The sequence below is a fragment of the Nyctereutes procyonoides genome, unplaced genomic scaffold (genome assembly GCF_905146905.1).
Source record: "Nyctereutes procyonoides isolate TBG_1078 unplaced genomic scaffold, NYPRO_anot_genome, whole genome shotgun sequence".
Classification (NCBI taxonomy): domain Eukaryota; kingdom Metazoa; phylum Chordata; class Mammalia; order Carnivora; family Canidae; genus Nyctereutes; species Nyctereutes procyonoides.
In genome coordinates, this window is record NW_026575042.1 from 28,087,544 (window position 1) to 28,112,054 (window position 24,511).

A 24,511-nucleotide genomic window follows, 5' to 3' on the forward strand; every position below is an offset into this window, starting at 1 on the left:
TGTACGTAAACAAAATTTCTGCAGAATCCAACTTCAGAAGCTGATGTGTGGCACATTATCAGCTGGTGCATAATCGGAAGCGTATAGGGGTACCTGGCTGGCTCAGTCAGTAGGGCATGAGGCTTGATCTTGGGGTTGTGAGTTTGAGTTCACACATGGGGTACTTAAGTACACATGGGTACTTATTATTATATGTGCTGCTGAAGCGAGCACACACATGGGTACTTAAAAATAAAATCTTAAAAAAAAGCACATAAAATTCAATGAGAATTTCAGAATTGGAAATAAGTGTGAGATTTTAATGCTTGCCTCAGTGGGTGAATCTAATGGTTATTGTGTGATAGTTTTCTCATCATAAAATAAAGATGCTGATAGTTGAATTACTTCCTTGTGTTGTTTAAAAGGAGGATTGTGTGTGTGTGTGTGTGTGTGTGTGTGAGAGAGAGAGAGAGAGAGAGAGAGAGAGAGAGAGAGAGAGAGAGAGAAAAGATGTACTCAATAGAGCAAAGGGCTATAATGCAAGATAATGGTGATTAGCTAGGCGTTTTTCAAGCCAATCCTTAAAGTGAGTTCACAACGGCTCCCTGATAATGGTGAAAGAAAATGAGCAAATATACTTGTTTTTCATTACAGTTTGACAATACTGGAACATTCCAGGTGATCCCAGTTTCTCCAAATGGGAAGTATGAGCCATTAGAAAAATTTCAACACTGTACACTTTGCTACGGTAAGACCCATGAAAATTTATTGTGCTGAAACAATTAAATGCCTTCTGGGTGAGTTATTAAATCTGGCTTTATCAGATATTTCTAGTGTTGATTGTAGATTTATTTTAAGTTTCCTAGTCTTTTAACACCATACGTTAGGGTTTCAATTTCTGTAATATTTAGAGCTTCCAGAGAATGTGAAAGTTGGTTTAAAATACTATCCTAATTGATATGGCTTTTCTTTGGGGAACATTTTGGTAGTGTGTATCAAAAACCTCTAAATATTGAAAACATTTTCTAAATGAGTTTAGATATTACTTACAGACTTCAAGCATACATGCTACCTACATCTGCTTTCAACAAAGACTTTCCCAAATTGCCACAATTCTAGTGGCCACAGAAATATTGGGACATTGAAAATTCTTCATTAATTTAAATAATCAGTTTATTAATTATTGGTAATAATTAGTCACTAAAGCACTTGAAAAATATCTCAAACAACAGTGTCTTGTCGTGCAGACATTGAATCAATCATGAATCTCTCTATGTGTTTTCAGATAAATGTTTTCCAAATGTTTGCATCAAAGAGATTTTTCTACCTGAAAATTCATACATGGATGTGGCTTTCCTCTTAGACAGTTCTCAGACTATAGCAAATGATGAGTTTAAGGCTGTGAAAACCTTGGTGAGCTCTATGATTGACAACTTCAACATTTCATCAGATCCAAGAATCTCAGACTTAGGTGATAGGATTGCCTTGTTGAGCTATTCTCCTTGGGATACTTCTAGGAAAAAGAAGGGTGTGGTAAAAACAGAGTTTGGATTTACAACTTATAATGACAGAGTCCTAATGAAGAGGCATATCCAGACTTCCCTCCAACAGCTAAAAGGAGAAGCTACCATTGGCCATACCCTACTGTGGACTGTGGAGAACCTCTTCCCACAAACGCCCAACTTGAGAAAACACAAGGTCATTTTTGTGATCTTAGCTGGAGAGTATCATGAGAGAAAGGAATTCTTGAAGAAGGTAGCTCTGAGGGCCAAGTGCCAAGGCTATGTCATATTTGTGGTTTCCCTGGGCTTTACACATAAGGATGACATGGAAGAGTTAGCCAGCTACCCACTTGATCACCATCTGATACAGCTTGGGAGAATTCATAAACCAGATCTGGATTATGTTACGAAGTTTGTAAAGCCACTTGTTTACTATATCAGACGTAAGTCATTGTTTTGTTTTTCTTCTTTGTTTTAATAAATTGGTGTATGTTAATAGTATTGATAGCCTAACACATCTTTGAATCTCTAGCTAACCCAAATATACAAATTAGATGGTGAGAGGGAGAGAGAGGTGGGACATACCCTGATTATACCCCGTTTTTACCATAATGTGGTGAGACTTTTTTCTTGAGAAAGTGTCTTTTACACAAAATCTCAGCACTAAAATCACGGAGTGATTGGAGGTCTCTAGAGCCACATCTGCTAACCTAAAGAAGTTTTAGTAGTTCTTTGATGAGCATTTACATTGAAAGTTTGCCCTACTGCACCTGGTTTATTTTCAACCTTGGTACACCCTGGAGACCTGTATGAAGGTTTAAAGATGGCACAGTCCAAGGAGTTTAAGCATACAAATCATATAGGAATCTTGTTAAAACTCAAATCCTGGTTCAGCCTGTAGAGGGTGGAGCCTGAGACTCTGCATTTCTAACAGTGATGTCAATGCTTCTGGTCCAAGAATGACACTTTGAGTAGGAAGGCTTGAGGCCAATGCACTACAAAATGTCACCTGTTGGATGGGCAAGAGTCCACAAACTGATCTGCAAGCGAGAAATACAGAGATTGAGAATAAGCAGCTATAAACTTTTAAGGCAATTTGACATTGCCTCAGCATGCAAGTGCATGAAAGTGTACTCTGTCTCATATGACAAGATGGAATCCACAAGGATCAGTCTGCAAAGGATTAGAAATAAAATACCTTCCCCACAAATGATTTGAGAAACTCTCTAGAGCAGTAGTTCTTGACTAAGGATGATTTTACCTCCCAAACATTTGGAAATGTCTGGAGATACTTTTTTTTGTCACAACTGAGGGAGAGGATTCTAGCATCTAGTGCATACAGACCAGGGATGCTGCTAAACATCTCTCTAAAGCACAGGATACCTCCCGAAGGAAAAAAAAAAGATACAGCCCAAATTGTCAGTAGCACTGAAATTGAGAAACCCTGACTCTAAGGCATCCCACAGAATCATGGCTGAACCTGTTCCTTCTGGGACTCTACCAGGTTCAGACCTAAGTTCTGTAGGAGCCAGTCTCACCACTCTTTGAATTCCAAAGTTGCCCTGGTGTTTGAGGAATCTCCAATAGCACCATCATGATAGTATCTTGAGAGTTCCCTCTCCGTTGCAGAGAAAGCTCGATCTTTTTGCTGTAACTCATATTTGATTGCAGAGTCCAATATTCTTGGGAATATCATGTTATTTCTTTAAATGCCTTCTATTGTATGATACACCATTATATTATATAAAAAGAAAGAAAAGTGCTTCCAATTTAATGTTGATATCAACTTGCCTAATAGAGTATTGTATTTTATAGTAACAGAGTTCTTTTAGACTAGCAAATGTCACTCTTGTGCATGCATAAACAGGGCATATGTATGAAATAGACTAGTGGGGGCATTCCTAAAACTTCTTTACACTCAAAACTGGACTCCTGTGAGCTATTTCTTGACTCCAATTCACTGAGATCTATCTTGTTCAGTGCAACATTATTCTTCATGTTGTCAAGATAGATGGTGACACAGCACTTTTAAAAGACTCTATAAAAACAATTCAAAGCTGGTCTTGCTGGGCTCCTAAGTTAGGCTTTGCGATGATTAGAGCTAGCTTTTGATTGCCACCTGAACAGTGTTGGTAAATACACCTAGTTCAGTGCCTTCCCATAACCACTTGTTTCATAGGGGTTAAAAGATTTCTCTGCTAACACTTCTGGAAATTGTTACTAAACTATTGACCCTTATTCTATCAGTTTTGTTGCTGGCATATTTGATATTCCCACATACACAGGCAATGTCACTAGTATAACAGTTCCCACTTTACTAATGGCAGCTGTCAAATGCAATTGATTAGAAGACTTAATCTCATTTCAAAGGAATGGGGAAAAAATGCTCATCTTAGAACTAGAGAAAAGTACAATTATTATAAAACCCTAAACATTCTCCAAGATATTTTCATGGAATTGTGGATCATTCAGTGGCCCAAAGCCTCCTTTAATTAAAAACTATTTTCCTGAATGAGGAGAAATAATGATACACTTTTTAACATAGAGCAACAGTGGGAAGGGCACAATGTGGTATATTATTTATGTCAGTAAGCTAAAATTTTTTTTTCTTTGATCATTTTCCTCCTAGGAAACCAGTGTTAATGGGTACAGAAGCATAGAAATAGCATCATATTATAAAATGCTACCTTTTCTATGTTTGATCCATTAGCATAAACTTGAATAAATAAGCTTGACAGATTCAGAATAAAATTTCCCTTAGAGTCCATTAGCCTGAGCATGTGGAAATCCTGTGGTACAGTTAACCCTTAAATGAACAATTTGATGAGGCATGTTTTCTATGAGCCTAGCAATTCTTTGGCTGCAAAACACTCTAAAACCAAGCTTTGAATGTTGTTTCTAGTTACTACTGTTTTCTGTTTCCACTCCCCCCAAGTTTGGCTGAAATATCTTAGTGACATTGATTGCTTCAAAAAGATTCCTGCTGGGATTTTTTTTTCCTTAGCAAATGTAATTTCTGATTTAAAAACCTAACTATAACTTTGCTCTCTCAATAGGCGGATTCAATCAGTATCCACCACCAGTGCTTGAGAATACCTGTAGACTCATCAATTCAGAAGAAGAAGATAATCAAAACAGTGATCTCCTGTGAGTTAGAAATCTCTTCTATTTATTTATGAGACTGTTAATGGACTGATGGCAGGTTATTAGGTTGAGAAAGCTAATAAGGTCTCTAAAGGCTTCCCCATGTATTCCATTGTCTGGAGCAGAAGCTACACAGCAAGCATGCTTTCTGGATTGATGTTTCTGTAACTTCCTCATGAGTTGTATTACAATTTTTCCTTTCAGTTCATGGTTTCCTGAGAAATTCCCACATTGAGATCTACCCCAGAATAGAACCCACAATATATGCTTAGCCACTGCAACCTCACTTCCCACCCTTCCCCAGCATCAGCACTGAGTTCTGGCCATACTGGACTCTTATCTGCCTTGTATGAATGGTTGCTTCACCCTCCTGGGTCTCGGGTTACACTGCCTGGAACTCTGTTCCTTCCAGTGAAATCTTACCCATTGTCCATGGCCCTGATGGAAGATGTCTCCTCTTTGAGGCCCGTTTTTACTTTCAAAGTCCTTACTTTCTTGTATCTTCTTATACTTCTGTGGAAGCACTTATTACAGTTTATCACAATGTCTTATCTCCCTGAAGCCTGGGGTTGTGTACAATCCATTGTTTCAACCCCCCCAAAAGATAGCATAAAAGACCCCACAATATAATTGCACATATAAGCATTTTTTTCCTTAAAATTGTATCCTAAATAACGATATAAATAATTAATCTGAATGAATCTTGAACCTCAAACAGAATGAATGGCCCTTTGGTTTCTCTCTGCTTCTCTATATTTCACCAAGCTTGGATCCCTAACTGCAGCTTTGCAAAAGCCCAAATATAAGCCCATAATTACTTTCTTCCTCTCAGATTGCAGTTAAGGAAAGAGTTTCTCAGAACAGATAAGGTATCTCACACATATCCAGAAGCACAATGACAAGATGATGCATGCTCAGAATTCATACAAGTACATATTCCTATAATGTCAGATTTCATTCACTTGGTAGTTTAGCAAGGAAATGTCCAGTAGCCAACACCTGAAGAACACTATGGCACTGATGTCATGTGAAGCAATATTTCCCAGCATTGAATAAGACATAAATTCATTTAAAGGCAAATCAATTCTTAGAGAACTGCAGATAAAATATATGTTATTCAAACATACAAACATAAACCTAGCTGCAAATACTGTATTTATAGTTCTTGTGCAACTATCAGACTAAAACAAATGTGCATAGAATCCAACCAGACTCAGTAAAACACAAATTTAAAGTGCTAATTTAATATAATGGATGATTCTGCTTTGTCAAGATAGAATTCCTAAAAACAAAAATTATGGTTCCTATTGATAAAAAAAAAAAAAGTAAAACATGATGCATGTTGCCGAGGTACACCTGCTTTTGGCTTGCCTACTCTGTACATGACACCTTAATTCCTCACTGCTGTCTTCACCTGTACTATTACAGAATTGTCATTCATATCATGTGTCGTCATATCATTTGGCTTTAACTTGGTGTGAATGTATTATTCACATATTATGTTTGAGTTTTTTTGCCTTTCTTCATTAACTCCCAACAGTTAAAGTAGTATTCCCAAGTGCCAAACTGTAGTATCAAATACAAATGTGAACATGAAGACATTGAAATTACATAAAGGTGCATATCAACTTATATCAAATGTGTTTTCTATCGTCATCTAAAAAAACACATCCTCAAATTATCATAGAGAATTCTTAAACTCCTAAGAATATAAATGTAGACACCATTTTAAGAAATATGATGTTGATAAGTTTTATATAGTCTTATTCTTTTCAGAGCAGTCCTTGGAAAATTAAATATCTGTTTTCTTTGTTTTCTATGGGGAGTGACATCAATCTGAGAGATTATATGCTTGTTCCAAATAACCTATGATTGAGTTTCTTCTTATTTACCTAAAACTCTGTGGCAAATCAGACTCGGTTTATTCCAAACTAGTAGTTACTAGGCTATAAGCAGATGGGGGAAAATGAAAGATAAATGGGAATTGTTTATCAGTTTATACTTTTTAATAATAAAAAATCATAATGAATAATTTACTGAAATGAATTTAGATTTTTACCACTCATTTTTCTTCTAAGAAATGATTAAGTAACTATATCAAATCACTGGAATATTTTATTTGCATTCCTCAAAGCTACCATCTAACACTTTCATTTTTATCTGCTAGATTTACTCCTGAGACACATGAGTTTTCTTCAGGAGAGGACAGCTTCATTGGCCAGGAATTAAGTACTAAAACAGACACATCTTTTGTGTGGGAGAATGGTGGAAGTGCCCATGTGGCTTACATAAACGACAGGGTTAAGCCACAAGGATTAATGATCACATATGAAAAAGGTCAGGATTCTGAAGGAATTGCAAGTTTTACTTCTGGTAAGGAAATGAAAACTTACAATGGAATTTTTAAATTATGGGGTCCTCATCTTTTAACACGAGCAGAGAATCAAGTAAACGAAGGCTGTTCTCTTAGGCAACTGTTTTTCAAGTTCAAGATGGTAGCTACAGCCACTGCTTTGGTTGAAAATTAAGGTTTAAAGATGACAGGCACCACTAATATGAGCTCTAAGAGATGTCCCTGCTATCCTCATCAGACTTAAGATTTCTCTAGAAGGATAGTGTGATGTAGAAGGAAGTGATAAGAGAACATCGGAGTAGAGGAAAGATTAAAATCACTATAAAAGCTGGCCTGGCCAGCACTTTGGACTCTGTGATTGCATGAGAAGGTATGTTATTTTTGAGGTACTTAGAAATGACAGAGCACAGACTTTCCCATTGCCTACTTTATACATTTGAGTGGCAAAGCAAGAATACCTTCTGGCAGGATTTAATAGTTTCAAATAAATCAGATGCATAGGGTTTTTGTCTGTGTTTTCATGAAAAGGGGGGGGGAGCATTCTAAACAGACTTCAGCCATTTTAAGCTGTGCATGTAGAGGCTTCCAAAACATTCATTTGGCCAGAATACCAGCATTTAAAGCATTAAGTCATAAGTATCATGTATGTTGTTAGACAATGCAAGTTTAAAAAAAGGGGAGCCAATCTGAGGTCAGTTATTGCTAAGAATGAATCACATTCATTCTCAGTAACTTGCTTGGATAAATACTTTTTCTTTTCCTTGGGTTCAACACTCACATCTCCACAGTGTCCCCCTATTTATGAAATATAAATATTTACACTCACCTTTAAAACAACCAAACTTTCCTTTTTGAAGCTAGGATTAAGAATAAAAAGGTCAGGGGGATCCCTGGGTGGCTCAGTGGTTTAGCACCACCTTCAGCCCAGGGTGTGATCCTGGAGACCTGGGATCGAGTCCCACGTCAGGCTCCCTGCATGGAACCTGCTTCTCCCTCTGCCTGTGTCTCTACCTCTCTCTCTCTCTCTGTCTCTCATGAATAAATAAATAAAATCTTTAAAAAAAAAAGAAAAGGTCAATATCATTAGTTGAAAAATAAAGCTTAAAAAACATAATGCACTAAAACTAAATGTCTATAGTACCATGTCATCAAGGCATTTAACTATGTATATTTTTTAGTTAAACAATTTTTATTATCATATAGACCTAGCTTACAGAAGAGGATAAGATATTTCTTCTTTTTAGTGGATAGAATTAATTTTGGGTGTTCATTTCAATGATAAGGTACAGGAATTTATTATGGTTTGGTTTAAAAAAGAAGAAAAGGGGGGGAAAAGTTGTTTGGCAGGATTAGAATACCAAACTATCAATTGTGATCATTTTGTTAGAGGTAAGCATTCTAAAGTCTAATAATTCAGAAATGTGAATCTTTTCAGGAAAAGATAGATATAACTGGATATTTAGGGGAAAAAAGAGAAAAAGAACTCATCTTTGTTGCCATTTTTATTTTTTTTATTTTTTTTGTTGTTGCCATTTTTAATAACCATTATTCAGTAATAACAGAAAGACTTTATTTGGTTTACTAGATGTTGAGGAATCAAGATACTTGTAGCCAGTGGAAGGTTCATTTCGGCCAAAGAAATCATTGTACATGGCTCTACTAGGAAAAAATGTAGATGATTAGCTGCCCCTCCCCACTTCGTTTCTCCTGCAGTGGGTTGAAGTGTGCTGGGAGTTCCGTGGAGGATTATGTCATGTTGTGGTAGCCTGCAAACAGTATGAGCCTCAGATCTAAGGATAATATATATTTTTTATCCAGTAAACTAAATCTGAGTTTCAGATCATAAGTGTTGCCTAGGGATTTTGTGCTATTTCTTCCTTCCTTTCTTTTATCATCTTTAGCCAGTTGCCAAAACCTGCTGAGGACTTTCTATATAATGCGCCGTCCTCATGAAGAGTACATTGTGGTTTTGATATTTTATTCAGTTGCTAAGAGATGAGCTTTGATTAGTTCCAGATGTATTGTACAGATAGAAGGTTGATAACTTGCATAAACACCCTCATATGCTGTGCTTGTTACTCATTTGTAATGTGATTCTTATGGCTGATGGCTGATCTTTCTGCCCTTGAACTGAGAGTCTTGGGGGGAAAGTCAGGAATCTGAACCACTTAAGATATGTATAGTTTCCAGAGTCCTGTGGGCTGGTAATGAGTTGTGTATTTTCCTCGAGAAGCACAATCACTATTTCTCTACCTATGCCTCTCCCTCTGATTTCCAAGTTCATCTTCAGTTTCATCACCTTTCCTGGCCCTCTCTAATCCTTACAACAGCTGAAGGACAGTTTGTATCAGAATCACCTGGAAGTCCTTTATAGCCATAGATTGCTAAGCCCTCCTCAGAACTACTCCTTCATATTTAGGGGTATGAGTGGTGGAGAATAGTCTAGAAACTTTAAAAAACCACCAGAGGTAATTTTTATATGTCCACAAGCTTGAGATCCACTATCCCAAGGATTCTCAAAGTGTGGTCCCTAAACCAGCAGCACCAGCAGCACCTGGGAACTCATTAGAAATGCAGCTTTTCGGGGATCCCTGGGGGGGTCAGCGCCTGCCTTTGGCCCAGGATGTGATCCTGGAGTCCCAGGATCGAGTCCCGCATCACGTTCCTGGCATGGAGCCTGCTTCTCCCTCTCCCTGTGTCTCTGCCTCTCTCTCTCTCTCTCTCTTTCATGAATGAATAAATAAACAAAATATTTTTTAAAAATGCAGCTTTTCAGCACTCACCCAGACCTACCAAATCAGAAACTGGTGCTGGGGCTCAGGAATCTGAGTTTTAAGAAGCAGAGCAGATGGCTCTAATACAGGTGGTATTTTAAGAACCGCTGTTCATCCTACTACTTTGGTGGGCCAGATTTGCTCTGCGTTCTCAATGGAGCTGAAAGCAATTGAGTATCTGTACCACAAAACAGAGGTGGGAATTCCTGTTTCCAAAGGAATCCCCATGAACTGCATAATAATTTTATTTTACTCCTCTAAGACCACTGAGCGTTCATGTCTCCCTCCATCCACTCAACATCTAAAAAAACACTTTTTAAGACCTAAATAATATAAAGATAATGTAGAGATGATATCATGCATTTTGACCACAATATGTGCAATATAAAAATTCTTTGGAAAACTCAGTCTTTCTTAATTACTTACCAAAGGAATACACACAGTACTTAGGAATTGTGAAATGAAAAATGGGTGGTTTAATTCTAATTAAGTTGCAACTGTTGACCCAGGGGCGAGCCAGTACTGTCATCAAAGATACTGTGCTAACCAATATTTAAGATATAGTTAGTTGATTTTCAAGATTAAAGGACAGGATAATTTGTAATGAAATGTTGAATACAATCCAAACTGAGGCTGGGGCTCGCTCACAGCTTTAAGAGGTCATAGGCCATAGGATAACTTCAACTAATGTTCTTTTCAATGAATTTCACTGAGAAATGCGAAATAACACTTCTCCCTTAGAACTAGCCTGGAATTCTGTTTAAGGGAATTTGCATAGGCTCCATTTTACATTTTTTATTTTTCGAACATTAATCTGATTCTGAACTACAAACCAGCTTTTTTTTTTTTTAAGTCAATATGTCTTTTGACTTCTACTCAGTCGTAGGGTATTAGAGCTGGAAAGGTATTTAGTAATCACCTCTTGCAAATTCACCCGGGGGTGATTGCATTTTACCCACCCTGGGAGACATTGCAATGTCTGGAGATGGTTTTTGTTGTCCCAACTGGAAGGTGCTACTGGCATCTAATGGACAGAGGCCACAGACTCTGCTAAATATTTTACAATGCCCAGAACCTCCCCTCACAACAAAGACCTATTTAGTCAAACTGTCAATAGTGGGAGAAGCCTAGTTTTAGAAGAAACTTCATGCCCCAAGTTCTCAGAGTAGGGACTCACAATTCCTACACCCTGTCAACTATTTCCCTGTTATACTCTCAAGAGTCTGCTAAAAAAATCTAAAAAATTATGAAAGTACTATCATATCATATAAGATTTGAATACAAAGAATCTCAAATAATTTAGCAAAAATTATTCATAGTGTAGAGTATATTCTTTGTTTTTTTCCATAGGTATATAGGTTTACATCATTTCATCCAATTGGATATCCTGCTTTTCACATCATATTAATGTCATACATTTTGCATATTGCTGCAAGCTTCATACTGATTTCTCTGTATCTTATGTTACTTTCAATGAATGAATTTATCTCGAACACTTAGCTCATTTCTAATTTTTGCTGTTATGTATTGAATTTGAATATATTATCTTGACTTCTGCTGAACTTAAATCCATTCTGGACTTAAAAATGCAGCAGAATTGGCTTCTAAGTCACCTGTGGAACACCAGATGAATGTCCTACTTTCATTACAGTACACATTCTAAAGAGGAGGTCAGTAATAAAATTGTGGTCGTTATCTGAATTTTAATGATGTGTGTTTTCCTAAAAATTTTCCTAAAGGGAAATTTCAACCATCTTGATGTTCTTTGGGGAATAAACTGATTTTCCTGATCATATTAAACTGTAGGCTGAGGTGGTTGTGTTTACTTTTGCTTGGGAATTTATTATATTGTTATTACAGTTTTGAGTGTCTCCCATGAAGGTTTTGAATGTGGACAAAACTAATGTGAACTGATTGTTCAGGATATGTGGACTGTTTGAATTCAAATGTACACTGAGGTTGCTTCTGTATGTCTCATGCAATCATTTATTGCAAGTAATAAAGCAATGTTCTAGAATACTAGTGACATTTTTTTCATGCAGACCCCTTTCTTATGGAATAAAACTTGGAAATAGTAATTGGGTGATAGTGGTGGTGGTAGAGGGGGTTGTGATGACAGAGTTGGCACTGGTTGCAGTGATAGGAAAGACAGTGGTGGTGAAGGTGTTAGCTGTTGCTGATGGTGGTGGTAGAGGTGGGTGGTAGAGATGTTGATGGTGGAGATGGAGGTAGGGGTAGGAAAGTGGGGTGGTGATGATTGTGGTGGTAATAGTGGTAGCGGTGGGGAAACGATGGTGGTGAGAGCAGTGGTGGAAGTGTGAGGGTGGGATGGCAGTGGTGGTGGTGGTGGTCGTGGTGGAGGTGAAGGTAACAGTGACAGCCCTCATTAAGCACTAAGGATTTATGTGGATTTTCCATGATTATTCAGATGTCCTTTCATGTAGCAAATATGTATTGGCTCCTGTTCTGAGTTAAGCCCTGAGTTATTCTCTTTGGGGACTTAGAGAAGTTGTTTTGTTTGGTTTGGTTTGGTTTTTTTTTTTTTTTAAAGACTCAGACAGAGGCCCTATCTTCAAGGAGCTTGGGTTTGACAGAATATATTCTGTGTTCAAAAAAATGTGTAACACAAGTCAGAACATATTCCATTTAATTAAAAGTGCAGATGGAATGCTCTGGGGACCAATGTTTATTCACTGCAGTACAATTCTCAGAGTGGTGCATGCACTGTCTCACTTGATGATTGAACAATACACGAAGAATAGTCATAACCACAGAAGCTACTGCTTACTTAGCACAACTGTGTGGCAGGCACAGTACTAGGCACTGTAGACACATGATTACATTTCATCTTTACCAAAAAGTCTATCATCATTATTATTATTATTACATTTTGTATTTTTAAAGTTTGTTTGTTTGTTTGTTTGTTTGTTTAGAGCATGCACATGCAAGCAGAGGGAGGGGCAAAGGAAGAGGGAGAGGGAAAGAAAGTACCTCAAGCAAACTCCTCGATGAGTGTACAGCCCAAGATGGAGCTCGATCTCACAACTCTGAAACCATGACCTGAGCCAATATCAAGAGTCAGATGCTCAAGCATCTGACTAAGCCATCCCAGTGACCCTGCACTTTGTATTTTACAGATGAAGACACTGAATAAGAGCTTCAAGTACTTAGCTTTAAGTAGCAAAGCCAGGATTCATTCCCATGCCCACTAACTTTTAACCATGTGTGCCATGTGACTTGGTGATGGCTTTGTCTGCATTTACAGATAAGGAAATAAATCCAATTGCCAAATTTGAGAATAAGTTCGATCACATCATCATTTGAGAAAATTATTTTAAAATAATTTTTGTAGTGTCATTTTATTTTTTTTTATTTTTTAAAAGATTTTATTTATTTATTCATGAGAGATAGAGAGAGAGAGAGAGAGAGAGAGAGAGAGAGAGAGGCAGAGACACAGGCAAAGGGAGGAGCAAGCTCCATGCAGGGAGCCCAACGTGGGACTCAATCCTGGGTCTCCAGGACCACGCCCTGGGCTGAAGGTAGTGCTAAACCACTGAGCCACCGGGGCTGCCCCCATTTTATTTTAAAAACATAATTTCATTAAAAATAATTCCTGGTTATAAACTCATCCAGAGGCCATAATGCCAGAATAAATTTGCTTTATAAACTGCTTATAAATTCACCTAGAGTCCAGAGCACAGAATAATACCACAAACACCAAAAATGCTAGATCTGGGTAGTTTGGGTCTAAATAATTCCTAAGGCATGCATTGCTTTTTCTCAGTATGCTGGTACATTCTGCAGACTTGTTTCAGAGTGTGAAGTTGACTGCATGAGTGAGTCTGTCAGACTAAGTGTCACCTAGAAAGGTCTAGGTCAAGAAAGATATTTATTCTGTCTTTGGGGGAAAAGGATGAAATCTATTTTAAGACAGTCACTTCTACTTGTTCAGGTAACTGTGGGAAAGAGGATCACATACAATAAACCAAGGGAATTTTAAACGTATCTATATTTCCCTTTGGCATAAAATCAATGATACACAGTCACACACACTCTTGCACCTCCCTTCCTTGCTGCTCCAGCTTAGAACTTGGCCACTGACCTAAGCAAACAGGAGGGAAGACAGGCCTAAGATGGCATTGTTAAATGAAGAGGTACATAAATTATTGCCAACTCCTCTGTAGTTAAACATTCACAAACAGCAGAATGAGCTTTCTCATTTCTGAGAACATGCACACATATGAGCATGTGCAAGTTGTCTTCCACTAATACCAGTTGATTATGCATTTTTTTCTTATGGAAATTCTGATTTACGAAATATAGTAACATGGGCAGGATTTTCAGGTCTTTGCAACTTTTCTATTTGTTTATTTCCCTCTAAAAATTATATTTGTGGAGTACTTAGGATATGTTAGGCACTGTGCAAACTTAATTTAACTCTCTAAAAAACTTTATAAGGTTATAGTTTATTATTGCTATTTTTTACATAATGAAACTGAGGTATGGAGGGACTCAGTCACAGAGGTAACAAACAGCAAAAACAGGACTCAAACCACAAGTTTCTGCTCATAACCACTGCCGTATAATGCCTAGAGAAGAAAAAATTGAAAATTTTATTTAATTCATATAGTTACCTACCTTTGGAAGAAAACTTCCTCTAGTGGTTTCACTTAGAAGGAATAGCAGTTGACCAAGAACTTCATTTTTCATATCAGCTCCCAGGGCTTTTGGTGAAGTGGTTAAAATGTCTGCTCTACCCTCATATCTGATGACCATTTCTTCTGAAGGATTTATGTGAGTGGAGCTTAAATCCTGCCTCTACCACTTAGAAGCTGTCATTTCTTGGCCAAATAACTACTCTCTCCAAGCCTCTGCTTGCTCATCTGTAAAAGGGGAATGATGGTAACTGCACCCTCATGGTGCATGAGAGAAGACCTGCGCAGAGCTGAGCATAAGACCTGAAGTGAACTGAATGCTCAATCAAATACTCAGTATAAAAGCAGGAAAGAAAACATTGCCAACCTCATGGAAAGTCTTCTAAAACAAGGTTAACTTAAAAAATATCGCTGAAGTTCATGTGGACAGAAATATACATGTAAGGTAGCCTCAGTTATACATGTGACTTGCCTGTGAAGAACACATGGCTAATTTTGGCCTCTGGAGAAACCCCAGATCAGATCACTGGATAATTCATGCATATCTTGAGGTTTCCCACAAATGCCATGAAAGACAGCATAGCTACTTCACAGCATACTTGATCCCAGTCCAAATGGCTCGTGTCCTGTAAATTCTCCCTTCTCTCTAAATTCCCTTTCCACTTCTGCTTCTCCCTAGAGTTACTGGAGCACACATGGTATTGTGGCTTAAATGTCAGCCAAAGCTAGGCTAATCTCTGGGGCCGCTTCCCTAGAAATCTAGCTGGATCCCTCATTCCTTCCAAGCCTCCTCCATAATAAAGTGAGCCAGCCCTTCCTCCTCTGCCATTCTGAGGAAATTCTTCCATAGACTTGAAGACGGGAATTTGGCTCCATGACATTTCCAGAAAATACACAGTATTGCTATGAGCTATGGATATATTGTATCCACACTCCTGCCAGGTTTTCTTGAGAGAAAATAGTTTTGAAGGCCCACTCTCCCTAAGTAAGATGAATTTAGACTCAAAGTAGAATAATCATACTTTATGTTTGGCTATTTTAGAGTTTTTGAAGCATAAGCATCTACATTTAGCTTCTTGACTCTCATGCTAATCCTGCAAGTAAAAGAGCCTATTTTTACAGATTTTTGTGAGTGAAAATATACCTCCTTAGAAAATAATTCTGCTGGGTACTTTGGAAAAGGATTGAGATTTTGCTCAACTATAAAGAGAAAATTGGGGAAAAGCAGTAATCTTTTTGATATGGGCATGCATGAACAAATATTTCACTAACATAGGTCAACCATCCTCTTCTATCAGAACATTTATGAAATACTTTTCCTCATGCTTTAACAAATTATGTTGATTGGTGAGTGCACATGCATGTGAGGAAATGCCCTGAACCTAAGGGAAGAACCATCAGAAAAGATTACAGAATAGTGCCAGTTGCTCATAGTGGTCCAGGAACAATGCCTTTTCCTGCCAGCAAGCCTGGAAAAACTCATAACTTATAGAATATTGGGGAGAAAACCTAGGAAGGTCTTGTCTCAGTAGTGGGGAATAATTAGCCTCAAATTAAGCACTGCTCTGAACTCACCAAACAAAGTATAATAGCACAACCCAAAAGGATCAAATAGTTTGCTTGTAACATGAATATTTTTAGGAATAGAAAAATATTCCACATCCAAAAAGGAAAATTTCAAAATATCTGGCACAAAAAGAAACTTGAAAACATGACCATAATCAAGAGCATAATAACTCTAAAACAAACCAGAACTGACACAGATGTTAGAATTAACAAAGATATTAAAATAGCTAATATAACTATATTTCATATGTGAACTATATCTTCATATGGAAGATACAAAAAAAGATTCAAATAGAATTTGTAGAGATAAAAGTTGTAATGTTTAGGATGAACAATATACTTGATGGGGTTAATAACAAATTAGATTTGATAAAAGAAAACATCAGTGAACTTGAAGATGTAGCAATGGAATTACCCAAAATAAAACTCTGAGAGAAAAAAAATTTTTTAAAAATGAGAAGAGCATCAGAGTTTCAATATCCTTTCTCAATATTTGGTAGGAAATCAGCAGAAAGACAGGAGTCTTGAGTGATACTAGCAACTAATCTCACCTAACGGATATTTATAGAACACTCCACACAACAATAGAATATATATTCTTTTCAACACACATGCAATACTTACCAAGATAGACTATGTTGTGGGCCATAAAGCAATTCTCAAAATTTTAAGGGATTGAAGTCATACCAACTGTATTCTCTAAAACAGAATTAAAATTTTAAAATAAGTAGCAGAAAGATCTTCAAAAAAATCCCTAAGTATTTGGAAACTAAATAAAGTGCTTCTAAATAATTCACAAAGAAATCCAAAGGAAAATTAGAACATATTTTGAAATGAATGAAAATAAAATCATAATATACCAGAATTTGTGAGATTCCACTAATGCAGTACTTAGAAGGCATTAAATACCTGTGTTGGTAAAAAAAAAAAATTCAAATCAATGACTTCAACTTTCATCTTAAGAAATCAGAAGAAGAACCCATGGTAAGCAGTGAAAGAAAGGAAGTAATAAAATTAAAGTAGAACTCAATGAAATGGAAAAGAGAAAATTAGTAAAACCAAAAGCTGTTTCTTTGAGAATATCAAAAAATTAATAAACCTATAGTCTAGCTCACCAGGAAAAAAAGAAGAAAACAATACCAATATCAGGAATGAAAAAGGAAATATATTCCACTGATAATAAAAAGATAATCATAGAATATGATAAATAATTTTGCCTGTAAATTAGCTCAGGTAAAATAGATAAATTTCTTGCAAATCACAAATTACCAGACTTCATTCAAGAAGTAATTTAAATAGCCCTAAACCTATTAAAGAAATTGATTTTGTAGTTTAAATTTTCCCATACAGAAAACTCCAAGCCAAAATGACTTCACTGGTCAATTCAACAAAACATCTAAGGAAGAAATAATGCCAATTCTAAACAAACATGCAGAAAACTAAAGAGGAAGGAATTCTTTTTAGCTCATTCTTTAAGGTCAGATTACCATGATAGCAAAATTGGACAAAGACTATATGAAAATGAAACTACACACCAAAATTCCTCATAAACATAGCTGCAAAAATTCTAAACAAAATTTTAAGTAAATTAAATCCAATAATATTAGCTTGATTGTCATAATTATTACACAAGGTGTAGTGATATCAAAACACTACATTGTACACCTTACAATTTTTATATAATTTTTATTCATCAGAATATCTAATGATAGATAAAAAAAGATACTGTGAAGTTTACACTAGAAATTCAGTTACTTAAGCTACAAACATCTAATAGCTCATTTGCCCTGTTAATAACATTCTCCATGGTATTGTTTTTGGCATTCTATTTCTATTATTAAGCTTTTATGGCATTAATGCAGGTTAATTGAATCATTTGTGAGGATTGTTGTGAGGAGTAAATAACAAAGTAATATAAAGCATTAATAATGGGGTTGAGCACAAATGGGTATCAATAAATTTTTGCCAGTTAGAAACCAACTTCTTGCTTGATTAGGTTTATAGACACACTTCTTTCATAGAAAAAAGAACATTGGCCACCTACTTCCTATCTTTCTGAGCTGGCATTTCCTCTTGTGCCTTCACTGACCAGTCAGCACCCACATCATTGTGGATATGGTTTTATGATCCCTGAGCCTTAGAGCAAATACTTGAAGTGCTGATCTATAGCAAGATATTACATTAGCATCAGAATGTAAATCAAGGCACTATTCCCTTCACTGAAAAAGTTTTGCTACAAAAAAAAATAGTCAACTGAATTAAATTGTGTGCTTAGTAACGTAAATGACTTACAACATGATGCAAGCTCCTTATTTTGTCTTGGGCTGATAAACTGTTTGCAAACTGGCACTTTAAATACTAACATCTTAGAGTATTTAAGGTCTCACACAGAGTTTGGTTTCTAAAATCAACATTTATACTTGCTCTCATAACATCACACTTTAGTACATATTTTGAACATGTGTATAAAGCTATATATGTTTGTGACACCAATAAATATGACTGACATATATTTTTCTCTTAGGGTCACTACAAAATAAATAGTTAGATCTCATGTAAATGTGTACTTCAAATTTTGTGATCATGTGGAGTACACTAAAAATAGTTATATATTTCTCATCTTACATATGAAAATAGTAGAGGATCTATCAACCCTTGGACAAGGATCTGAGATAGGCTAGCAAATACATTTCTTTTCACATGACAACACCTGTTGAATGCTAATGGTTTCCTATGCAGTGTGTGGAGACATATTTGGAGAATGCATCTGGGAACAAGTACTATAATTGATTTATGACGTCTGCCGTGGGTTTGGGAATAAACCATGGCAAATCACATGATGTATTGGTCATCCTTGGCTAGGAGTTCCAAGTTTAGTCTTCTACTAAAAAGAGTGACTTGAGCTATTCTATTGCAGGACATGAAAACCATGGCAGAAAAGAAGAACCAGGTGTTATTAATATACCTGGAGATACCTCTCTTCAAGAATATTACATGGATGTGGCTTTCCTCATAGATGCTTCCCAAAGAATAGGAAATGATGAGTTTAGGGAAGTGAAAGCTTTTCTTATCTCAGTGCTTGATTACTTTCACATTGCCCCAGACCCACTGACCTCTATGTTAGGAGACAGAGTGGCAGTCCTGAGCTATTCTCCTCCAGGCTATATGCCGAACAGTGAAGAATGCCCTGTCTACCTGGAATTTGATTTGATTACTTACAACAGCATATACCAAATGAAACATCATCTCCAAGACTCTTTTCAACAGCTCAATGGAGATGTTTTTATTGGCCATGCCCTGCAGTGGACAATTGACAATGTCTTTGTAGGAACTCCCAACCTGAGGAAAAACAAAGTTATCTTTGTTATATCTGCTGGTGAAACCAATCCCTTAGACAAGGAAGTCTTAAGAAATGTAGCTCTGAGAGCCAAGTGTCAGGGCTATACTATATTTGTGTTTTCCTTTGGTCCTATACACAATGACAAGGAATTAGAAGAATTAGCCAGCCACCCACTGGATCATCACTTAGTCCAGCTTGGCCGAACCCACAAGCCAGATTTGAACTATATCACCAAGTTTGTCAAGCCATTTGTTCATTTAATCAGACGTAAGTCATTAAACCTTTTCTCTTCTATTGCTTTTGCAATAGATTTAATGTCTCTGTGTACAATCCACCAGCTGATTTAGTAATAACTCCTTACTTCAGTGGAGAGTGGTAAAGTCTCAGGTGTCAAAAGAAGGCAGCGAGAAAACCAGAGAAAAATATCAGGTCTTATTGACCTTGAACTTTAATACTGCACTATCAAGGTATTTGCCAGAAAACCCCCATATAGGTAAAAAGTATTTTTTAACCCTAATCTGTTTACTATGTACTTGATACCATGTAATGAATTCTTTAAGTAGATTATATCATTGAATCATCAGTATAGCCCTCAAAGAAAAGTACTAATATCTCCATTTTACAAGTGAGAAAACTAAGGCTCAGAGACATTAAATAAATTGTTCAAGGGGATCCCTGGGTGGCTCAGCAGTTTAGCGTCTGCCTTTGGCCCAGGGCGCGATCCTGGAGTCCTGGGATCGAGTCCTGCGTCAGGCTCCCAGCATGGAGCCTGCTTCTCCCTCCTCCTGTGTATCTGCCTCTCTCTCTCCCTCTCTCCCTCTCTCCCTCTCTCTCTCTCTCTCTCTATCATAAATAAATAAATAAATAATCTTTAAAAAATAAATTGTTCAAAAGCTTATAGTTTAATAGTTGGCAAATTCTAGACTCAGCTGTATGCATTCTGACCCCAGAGCTGTGCTCCTGTTCTTTAAACTATATTTCAGTTCCTATACTCTTAAGGAAGGATACTGCTGTAATCAGTAATATCCTACTACCAATACCCTCTATCTACTCCGAGGACTTCTGTTTTCTCTTTTATTGTAAATTACCTTTGGTTATGACTTTAATTCTTTTGAGCCATGGACTTGAATCTCTTCTAGAGCCTCTGTCCCAGATAACTAGCTCAGGCATAGCCAAGTAGGGTTCTAAGGGTGTCTTTTTATGGTGGGGCTTTGATAATGACTGCCATAGCCTCTGTCCATGTGTTGCAATTTTAGACATGGGTATAGTAGTATACCCAAGAGCTTTCAGCATCAAGCAAATCCTGGCCTGTGCTGGGATTAAAAATGAGGCAGAGGCCACATTGAATAGTTATCTGCAGCTCCTGCAAGTTTATCAGAGAATAGCAGAGATGCAGATTTGCTGCCTCTCAAAAGCCCCAGGTTTGTAACCCTCAGGAATCTTGGAATTCAGGATTCATATACAGTAGCAGGCTTGTCACTTGCCTTCTTCCAACCCTAAGATAAATAGGTCAGACAATTTCAGTAGCTCAGTGTGTCTTCTGGAAAGATTTTCCTTTTAGAGGGAGAGAAACAGATGTTAGAAGGGATTAGGAGATGTCCTTGAATTGTATCACAAGCCCGTGACATACAGAGCTTGACAATTTTAGGCTCAATCACTGCTATATCTCACTGACTTTGCCAGTGAGGTATTGCAATGTCAGAGGGTGCCTACTTTGTTGAATGCCTTATAAAATTAATTTGTTCTTAAAAACACTTCCAACCACAGGAAAAGATGGACTGACTTTGGGCGATAGAATATAAAATGGTAAATTTTAGATTAATCAGCCCACTCTTTCTCCAGGTGCCGTCAACAAATATCCCCCTGCAGATCTGAGACCCAAGTGTGTTAACATCACTTCTCCCAACCCAGAGAACGTTGGCTCAGGAAACACTGTAGTGTGAGTTGACAAATTCACAGTTTGGGTAATACTACAGCTGGAAGCAGTCCTTCCAAAAATAATTTGAAATGAATGGCGCTTTAGTTTTCAGGATGCAAGTTTGGTTGGGATATAGGGTATGTGTTTGTGTGTCTGTTAAATACTCTTGGTTTGTGAAGACTGCACAGATCTGGAGTTAATAGCAGATAGAATAGCACCCATATTAGAAAGAGCCATGTTTCCATTTCTGTTGCTTTTATGAAAAAAAGAGAGACTCCTATTAATACCTAATATAACACCACTAATATTGGGTACTGCCATAACAGAAAACTCATAACATCAAATGTTAGATATAACAATTTTACAGCAGAATAAAAACAAAAAGAAAAAATGCAAAAGCAGCAAAAATATTTGCCATTTGTAAAACAGAACTCATATGAAGACTGATAGGAAGGATTCTTTTACGTTTGATTTTGCAAAATACAGCCATAAGTACACAATAAAAATTCAGTGCTGAACATAATATTGCTTTGGAGTCCTAAACCACTGATACAATGCTATGATTTCTCTCTGGAATGTTAAAAAGTTGCCCGAGTCAGATTTCATCTACAGACTACATTTGGACTCTTCCAATCACATGCATAAAGTTGATTGCTATTCTATATCTGCTATTCTATATCCTGTGTTTGCATTTAATTCTGCAAGGGGCTTGGCTAACAAATTTTTCATCTCTTTTCTCTGTCACCTCAGCCTTATTCCTGAGGTGTATAAAATAGAGACAGGAAACAGTGAGCTGTTTGGTGAATTTGGTTCCCAGGAGCATCATTCCTTTGTATTAGGGAACAATCCTAGTAATGGTTCTGAGACCGCTATTGATTTGATCCAGAAGTTATACATGCTCTTTTCAACTGGAGAACTGGTGATGAACGATAAGGAAGAGGCACATTCAGAAGAAATGCCAGCTCTAGCAGATGGTAAACAACAAGATAAAAAAGGTAACCTTGGGTACAATAGAACTGAAGCCCCTGAAGTACCTTTGTTTGGATTTATCCCCTGGTGGAAGATAAGCAAGGATGAGCAAGGAGAACTCACTGGGACAGGTAGAAATGACAAGATAGAGAAGCTTAGGGCTGCAGGAGGTTCCCAAAATGAGGAGGCCAACAATATATGACTCCAGAAAGGCAAAAAAGGGAGTCAATGGTGTTAACAAAACCAGAACTGGAAATAGTTGTAAATACTCAGTGTGGGGTCAGGGAATGGAAACAGGAGAGGGATGAGAACAAGAACCACACAGGTCCTGAGTAAGCAAGCAGAGTCCCCAGATATCTTGTGCAAAATGTGAGTGAGGAGCTATGCAACAAGCCTCCAGGGTTTGAAGGTCTACCTTCTCCCTTAGCAACCCTGGCTTGCCTGCTCTGAGATGTGAGCTTCTAGCTTGTGCCTGTGGTTTCGAGATTTCTTTGGAGGCTGAGGGCAGCTTCTTAGGCTATGTGAGGAGGTGGTTCAGGACCTACAGCTAAAGGGAAAAATGGAAGATGGAGAACGAAACTATAGTAGGCACCAGAGCAACTATTCATAATTTTTGCTGTGTACCAAAACTATATGGGAAATTATTTTAAAATTAATATTCTTGGGGTCTACTAAAGCTGGAAGTAAGCATACACTTTAACTAGAAAATTTACTCTAATGTATATGCCCAACAGAAAAATATATATTCACCAAAAGTCATGTACTAGAATGTTCATAATGGCACTATTTTTAGTAGCCCTGAAGTAGAAACAAAAATACCCAATAGCAGGTATGTTAAATAAATTTAGGTATGATTATATAATGAAATACTATATATGCATGCAGCATATATGTACAATACTATATAAATATGTAGTATGTATCAGTACTTCATATGTACACCTATACAATATTAGATATGAGTATAAGTATAGATATAGAAAATATATAGACAATGAACAAAATCAGAAAAATGATGGAAAATAGGAGAGATGAGGATAGAGAAAATATAGAAAAATATAGAGAGGGAAGAGAAGTGTAAGAAAAGGAAAATCAAATATAAATACAATGAAGTATCTGGTTCCAATCAAGATGGACTAAGCCTACTTTAGCCTCAAGATGGACTAAGCCCATACTGTCTCTCTTGCACTGATCACAACTGAAAACTGTGGAGAAGATACAAAAAGGCAATTCCCCAAACAGCTCTGAAAAGTAACAAAAAGTAGATATATTGTGAAGTTTCCCATTTCCTTTTCTGTTTTCTTTTGTAGCTTTGTCCCCAGGGCAGACCTCAGTCCTGGAGTTGTTTGATGGCAGTGGGGCAGGGAGATAAAAGTCAGTGGAAACCTCATATTTCTGGGCAGAAGAACTAGGAAAAGGAGCTCCTGTTTGTCAGAGGTGGTGGTAGAAATGCCCATTTTTCCCTCTCTTTCCTCTCCTGTTTTTTTTTTTAAGATTTCATTTATTTATTTGACAGAGAAAGTGCACAAGCAGGAGAAGAGGCAGAGGGAAAGGAAGAAGCAGGGTCCCTGCTGAGCAGGGAGCCCAATGTGGGGCTTAATCCTAGAACCCCAAGATAATGACCTGAGCCAAAGATAGACGCTTACCCAATTGAACCACCCAAGTGCCTCTCTTCTCACTGTTTTGCGCACTGTTTTGCTCTGAAGGTGGGCACAGTTTGCATCTGAGTGGAAGGCTAACTAGCTAAAATTAAAGAAAAACTCTGTTTTTCTGGCCAGAGGAACTAGAAAGAGAGGCCCTGCTTGCCAGCATGTAGGGGTAGCCCCAGAGGAAGAGAACTGGAGCAGAGGATCCTCTAATTCTAATTATGGGAGCTGCATCAGCCTTGGACTCTCAATCATGGACAAAAAAATTCCCAAACTAGCAGAAAATATAACTCTACAGATTTTAAAACCCCACTCAAGACACATCATTAACAGCTGAAAACAAAAGATAAAAATTTTGAAGCAGCTAGAGAAAAATCTGCATATTACAAAAGAAAAGAACAACTCTTCAAATGATGGTAAATTTCTCATCAAAAGCCATGGAAGTTAAAAATAAATATAAACAAACAAACAAACAAACCTTGGAAGCTGAAAGACAGTGAAACATTTTTTTCTTTCACATCCCAGAATCAAAGAACTTAGAACACAAAATTTTATATCCAATGTGCATAGCCCTCTGGAATGAAAACAAAAGAAAGATATTTCCAGATAAAGAAAAACTAAGAGGATTTGTTGCTAACAGGCATGGGCTAAAGGAAAGCAGTGGT

At 37.2% G+C, this 24,511-nt stretch overlaps 1 protein-coding gene across 1 annotated transcript in view; it reads left to right on the forward strand.

Annotated features, from left to right (window-relative positions):
* The window catches only part of COL6A5 (collagen type VI alpha 5 chain), a 123,904-nt gene that overhangs the window by 93,848 nt on the left and 5,545 nt on the right, over positions 1 to 24,511 (forward strand). Inside the window, exons 34-40 of the mRNA XM_055320882.1 lie at positions 634 to 727; positions 1,265 to 1,924; positions 4,538 to 4,628; positions 6,793 to 6,998; positions 18,891 to 19,580; positions 21,156 to 21,252; positions 21,982 to 22,226. Of these exons, the coding sequence (XP_055176857.1) occupies positions 634 to 727; positions 1,265 to 1,924; positions 4,538 to 4,628; positions 6,793 to 6,998; positions 18,891 to 19,580; positions 21,156 to 21,252; positions 21,982 to 22,226 (2,083 nt within the window). The remainder of the gene's footprint in view (positions 1 to 633; positions 728 to 1,264; positions 1,925 to 4,537; positions 4,629 to 6,792; positions 6,999 to 18,890; positions 19,581 to 21,155; positions 21,253 to 21,981; positions 22,227 to 24,511) is intronic.